Here is a 6,166-nt window from a genome sequence, read left to right on the forward strand (position 1 = left end):
CCTGCTTATATTTACAGATCATGTATGCAAATTTAGCGTAAAATTGGATTGATATGACTGTAAAGTATCGCTAAATATATATATAACCTCTCTATAAAAAAGAAGAAGTTAAAAACATCATCTGAGGCAGGTATTGCAGTGTATACTTAAATTGGTAGTACATGTATTACAGATGTTTGATCCACCTCTAGTTTATCGCGGGAAGTATAGCACGAGAGCACTGTGATGTCATCTATGACCTTTTTTTATCTTTGTTTACGTATCTAGACTCAGAACGAAGGTATGGAAGCATGTAACAAATCTCTTGGGTCTCGCCAAAGCTTGTGCAGTACTCATAACGTGTCTTTAAAACTTAAGACACCGCAAATTGCGAGTTAAATGTCGGCCATTTTTGGCATAGCACCACGTATGAAAACATAAGAGAGCATTATGGGACGTAGACAAAAATTTTGTTTGATGAATCTATAGGTTTAGCTCGTTCTTTTTCCCACGCACACTGGTTCTTAGAGCTCGCTTCGCTCGCTCGCGCTGCGCTCGCTATGAACGATTCTGTTTGAGAGTTGTATTTCTTGATTTTACTTGGTCTCAAATATCTTGGAACCAACTTTCTAGGTAATAAGACCACGAAGAAAAAAAAGGTACAAATCTATGCTAAAATTAAGGTTTAAGGTTAGTAATGCTTATGATGATGTTTGAATCTGAAAAATTGTATTTTTGATGAATTTTTGATGAATGCATTATATACATATGCATTTAACTATTTAAAACAAAATGTTTGTAGTTACATTGCCTTTTTTTATATATACAATAGCAATTATAAACAACAACCATATCAATATTAATACATACATTAGATGTCCATAGTGATACACATGTACGTAAAAAGCATGCTCTTTTTCAATTTTCTGTCGTTCCCTCATTTGGCTTGGAAATTCGGGCTTCCAATGCTTTTGCTATCTAGCTATATCTATTTTAATTAAAATACATTAGTTTAATGTAAAACTTTCAATGCCAGTCTTAAACTGGAAATGTTTTACATTTGGGAAGTTAGGACCAATTCTTGAGATCGCTCTACGGTACTTTAGTTTTATATTCATCATACATATATGGTTTAAGTAAAAAAAATTATATCTGCTTACATTTATCGATAATCCGTCACATATTTATGATCGTCTGTTGCAGATGACATGACTGAAATGTATTGCTAATAGCAGAGAAACAGTATATTATATACTAGATTTTACGTTTTCTGTACAAAACAGCTAATAATCAATGTTAGTTCAAGGCTTTTGACATATTTTCTATGCGTTTTGGTGATGTCAATCTTATGTCCCCCATTAGAAGAGTTCAATTAAACGGTGTATAGCTATTATATACTACGACATTATACTATCAATCCGGAACAAAATGGTATTTCAAACGGATGTCAGACTTGTGATGATGTAGCCTTCCACCTTAAAATTCCTTTCAAAGATAAGCCATACAATGTCATTCAAAATACACTGTATCATTGTATGTTGGTTATTTTTTCATTTTTGTCAAGATTTACATTGAATGTACTATAGCCTGTGCTTGGTGGGTTTTTTTAAAGAGACCAATCAAATCAATTATCGTTCGAGCAGCTTCTATTTCCATTTTACATACACGATTTAAATAGACAGTCTTTTATAGGACAAATATCATTTAACGGGAGTAAAATGAACATAAACTAAAACACATTATGGACGACACACAATGTCACGGATTACTTTTCCAAATGATTTTCTGTTTTTCTGTCCTCTGGACCATTTCCAATGGTCAGCAGCTCTATGAAAGTGGATGTGATAGTGAACAAGATTCATTTTATCGAGGCTGTAAAGAGAAAGATTTGGAAACAAACATACAGCGATTAGAAGAGCAAAACAAAGAATTGTTATTGGGATTGCGTGATATTGAACTGAGGAACGTTAAGTACGCAATTGTTTACAATGATATTCTAAAATTATACGGATCAAAAATTGTTCCAAATGGTAATTATATTTTTTTTCCATATATCTTACACAATTTTCATGTAATGTGTTTTAAGATGTAAATTTTGAAAGGACGAAGACCATTTCAACTGTTTACATGCTTGCGCCTATCAATTTATTTATTATGCTAAAGGTCGCCCGCTCAGTCTACATTATTATATCTTATAAGAAGTAGACATCATTCATCCAAAAAAGCAAAGGACCTAAGTAATACTTAACCGAAAAAAGTAATGTTCATGTTTACGACCACGAATTCTTGCAACAAAATCAAACCGAACTTCTGGGGAAAATCCAATTAAATATCTTTTTAAACACTACAATTTAGTAGCAAAAAACACAGGTGCATCCAGTAAGGCATGAGTGTTTTTATACGTTAAAGTTACAAGTGTTTTAGTAAATCAAGCCCGGACCTTTTCAACCCCTCTCAGAAACAAGACACATTTAAAAATTAAATGCCCTCGCATTATTGCATCTTACACATTGTTTTTTATTTCTCATCGCATAAAAAATCAACCCTTATCTCAGGCAGAAAAGCAAAGAATTCGGAAATTATTTTGTCCCAGCCATGTTTTTGACCTACGATGAAATACTTTTGTCACAACTGCATAACACCCCTTTTAATGAAACTTGTTATAAACACAATAGACTTAACCTTTGTTGAGATGTTTGCTAAGCTTCAATGATATACCTTAAAATATACCACAGAAGAGACTGTCTGGACAAAACTTAAATTAATGAGAAGCGACTCCATTCTGTATAATATTCTAACATTCAGTAATATTAATACAATAATTGGATGTGTTTACGTCTTTGCATCGGGTATTGGAGCAGAAGGGCAGAAATATTGTTCGAATATCATAGCTAATTTTAGAAGAATATGTAGTATATTTTGCAAGGCAGATCTATAATGCAATCAGTAGTATCTTACTTTTGTCAAAACGATGCCAAATTGACTTCTTTTTTTGGTATCGTAATGTTTCACAGTATTTTTAGTGCTCCTCATCACTATGATATTTTTTAGTCATCAGTCATAAGTTGTTACTGTTACACGACAACGTGCATTACTCATTTAAGATATTAAAGCAATATGGACTGCATTATTTATCATAAAAGTTAAAGTTATGTACAGACTTATCATACTAGAAGGATTTTGCAGCAAAATAAAATTCTAAAAATACAGTTCATATTGGTTTATTATGTATTCTATACTCATTAACCAGGGCATATTTAAATATTATTACAGATTTCTGAGCAAGTACATATTTACAGTAATGAAGAAATCCCGATTAGAAATGCTTCGCATATATTTTTATAAAATTTGGTAATTTTTAACACTTTTATCTAAGCTTAGTGCTTTTAAGTATTTTCAGTTCTTTGAACTTATATATTCGTGTTATCATTAATTCAGCTTTGGGTTAAGCCGGCGATTTGCTGTGGTTGGCAGAAAGAAAGATTTGCTTTCATTGGCCATTTGGTCCTCAAGTTTGTAGATACTAGTATTCCATTTATAAAAAAAATATATTGCCTTCAGATACGCACGCTTTTGTCACAAATAAAGCAATTTTGGCCGTTGAATGCACCTTTTTAACATCGTATTTTTTTTATTAATACTTTCAACGCATATTTTAAACACAATAATAATTAATTAATGTTGTCAAAGAGTCTACGACACTGCATTGTCCTCTTTTTTAAATATAGACACCAATATTGCGGATATCTGTTTTCGACATCCTGACTTTGTCACAGGAAGTGCCACAGACTGCCATAGATTTTATAATTGCTCCGAAAAGAGCAGTTTCTTCCGTGAGATGACATCGTGGCCGACGCCATATCTACATGAGTGTCCTTATCCCTTTCTGTTTTCAGAGGAATCACTCCAATGTGAAAACTACACAGATGTCGTTTGCGGAGCACGCTTTGAGGCCACATGGGAATGTAAATTATCTAAAACTCTTTTTCATACTAGTTTTAGTGATATATTACATTAAGATATATGTGTTCATAATAATTCATTTAATGTTTTATAATCTGTATTTAAATACACGTGCACGAGTACTTCAAATTTTAAGGCAAGATTATATTGTGTATACATCTTACATTTTAGTTGTGCATATTGTAGTATAACTACATGAAAGTTTGCAGTTATAATGCCAATACATGTTGATATAAAAACAAACTTAATATGTTTCAGGCAGGTACTACTACCATCAATGTAAAGCAGCCCACTGCAAACAATGCGCTTTTCGGTTCCCAAAATGTGAGGATAAAAACGATGGACTCTGGCTTCTACCAGAACAAGGTTTCTCTCCTTTGTATATGGTTTGTCAAAACAAGAGGACTATTAAAACAGGGTACTGTCCAATAAATAATGCATGGCAGACACAAACATACCCTTATAACGGAAAATGTGAACATCTTTTTGCTATCCCAAATGAATATAATTCAATTGGTTATATGCCATCATGCAAGGGGGTAGCAGATGGAACATTCTTGTCCACATCCGTACGTTGTGACGTGTTTTATTACTGTGTTTCTGGAACTGCTTACGTTGACAGATGCTTAAATGGTTTGGTTTTTGATGTTGCACGGAAAACTTGTGTATTAGAAACGACCACCTGTACCACAGTTAGTTAATATGCAATATCAAATACTCAATATCAAACCGGATATGACACAACTTTTAATGGAGTTATATATTGTTTATGTGTTTGTTTGTTTTTATATTTACTAAAATTTCATCATTGCATGATTTGCTAATAGAACATACCCATCCCTAAAAAGACGCTAAGAAGTATACACATATTTGATTGTATTTTTGTGTGAATTGAATTCCTCAATTACCCATTCATGTAGATGTGTGGGAATAGGATATATGTGTATGCACATTTAATATGGTTATTATGTACAAAATGTATATGTAGTAGGTTCAACGTGCACTTAGTAAGATTATATTTGATATTATGCCACATATGTAACAACTTTTAAAATGTATAAAATTGTTTATGTGTTTTTTATTTATTTTAAGTAAATTGCATTATTTTCAGACCTTAATTAAATTATTATTAAATATTAAGAAAATCACAACTATTCAAAATACTTTAAACGATAATAAATATTGATCAATCGTTATTTTTTGGGTGTACAAAGATGTTTTATTTACAACCCTGAATATACAAATGTTACATGTATACTGACATCAATGGCATTCCGTTGTAAATGAATTGCTTTTCAGTTTTAGTACACACTTAATCTTGAGAAAAAGGATGGTACAGAACAAATTTAAAATGATAATCGGACGCGAATTAATGTTCTACTATATTTTAAAATCCATTGATCTAGACGTAAGTACAATTGATGTGTTTTCGAGTAAGCCGAACAGTGCAGAGAAGCATTTACATATCTTGACAAATCATAGTTTCTCTTTATAAAATTGATCTTTATTTTAGCCCGAGTGAGTAAATACTTTTGAATCTGTTGTCCACTGCCAGTCTATCTGCCCGTCTTTTTCTGATAATTTCTCATCTACTGGGCTATGTATAATTGGCATAAATCATCCATATGAGAAGTGTGCTTTATTTGCGTCCCATAAAAGCACAAAAATGTTAAAAAATTGTAAATCCCCTCAAAAGAGCACAATATTCCTCAGAGAAGCATTCTGTTGAACTTCGTTAAAACGAACCACCTTATATTAAAAAAGGTTCATCAGTTGTGACAGGAGACATACAATTTTTGTTTTCGAGGCTTTTTTGAGATTTCCTGAAAGATTAGGCGAGGTGATTAATTCTAACTATACGGCTCATATAAGGCTCTGCGAAGTTGAAAATCTTTAAAATCGACAAAGAGCGAACGATGCTCGGCAGAATATTCTTTTTGAAAATAAAACCAGAGTTGTCTTTTTTAATACCTTCATCTAGATCTTTATTTAGGCTCTCTAAATGTTCACTTTTCAAAAACAAAAACTGAAAACAACATTTTCTATTATGTCAATGGCATACCTATATCGGCTGTATACATGCACCTATATCGGCTGTGTTGTCCTCAGAACACACACAATTTCCTTCATTGTTTAACCAGTCTGATTTTGTAGAAATACTAATTATGTATACTTTGTTTCCAATGGATACATAAATTTAAACTTTGTTCTTATTATTCATACA

General features: G+C 32.2%; 1 protein-coding gene across 1 annotated transcript; it reads left to right on the plus strand.

The window, feature by feature from the left end:
• Positions 1 to 1,677: 1,677 nt before the first annotated feature.
• LOC136274575 (uncharacterized) lies at positions 1,678 to 5,008 on the plus strand. The gene is made up of 3 exons (XM_066081691.1): positions 1,678 to 2,009; positions 3,708 to 3,944; positions 4,201 to 5,008. Exons 1-3 carry the CDS (start codon positions 1,721 to 1,723, stop codon positions 4,641 to 4,643), a joined length of 969 nt encoding a protein of 322 aa, XP_065937763.1. The 5' UTR covers positions 1,678 to 1,720; the 3' UTR covers positions 4,644 to 5,008.
• The last annotated feature ends 1,158 nt before the right edge of the window (positions 5,009 to 6,166 follow it).

This window comes from Magallana gigas, chromosome 4 (genome assembly GCF_963853765.1).
Source record: "Magallana gigas chromosome 4, xbMagGiga1.1, whole genome shotgun sequence".
Classification (NCBI taxonomy): domain Eukaryota; kingdom Metazoa; phylum Mollusca; class Bivalvia; order Ostreida; family Ostreidae; genus Magallana; species Magallana gigas.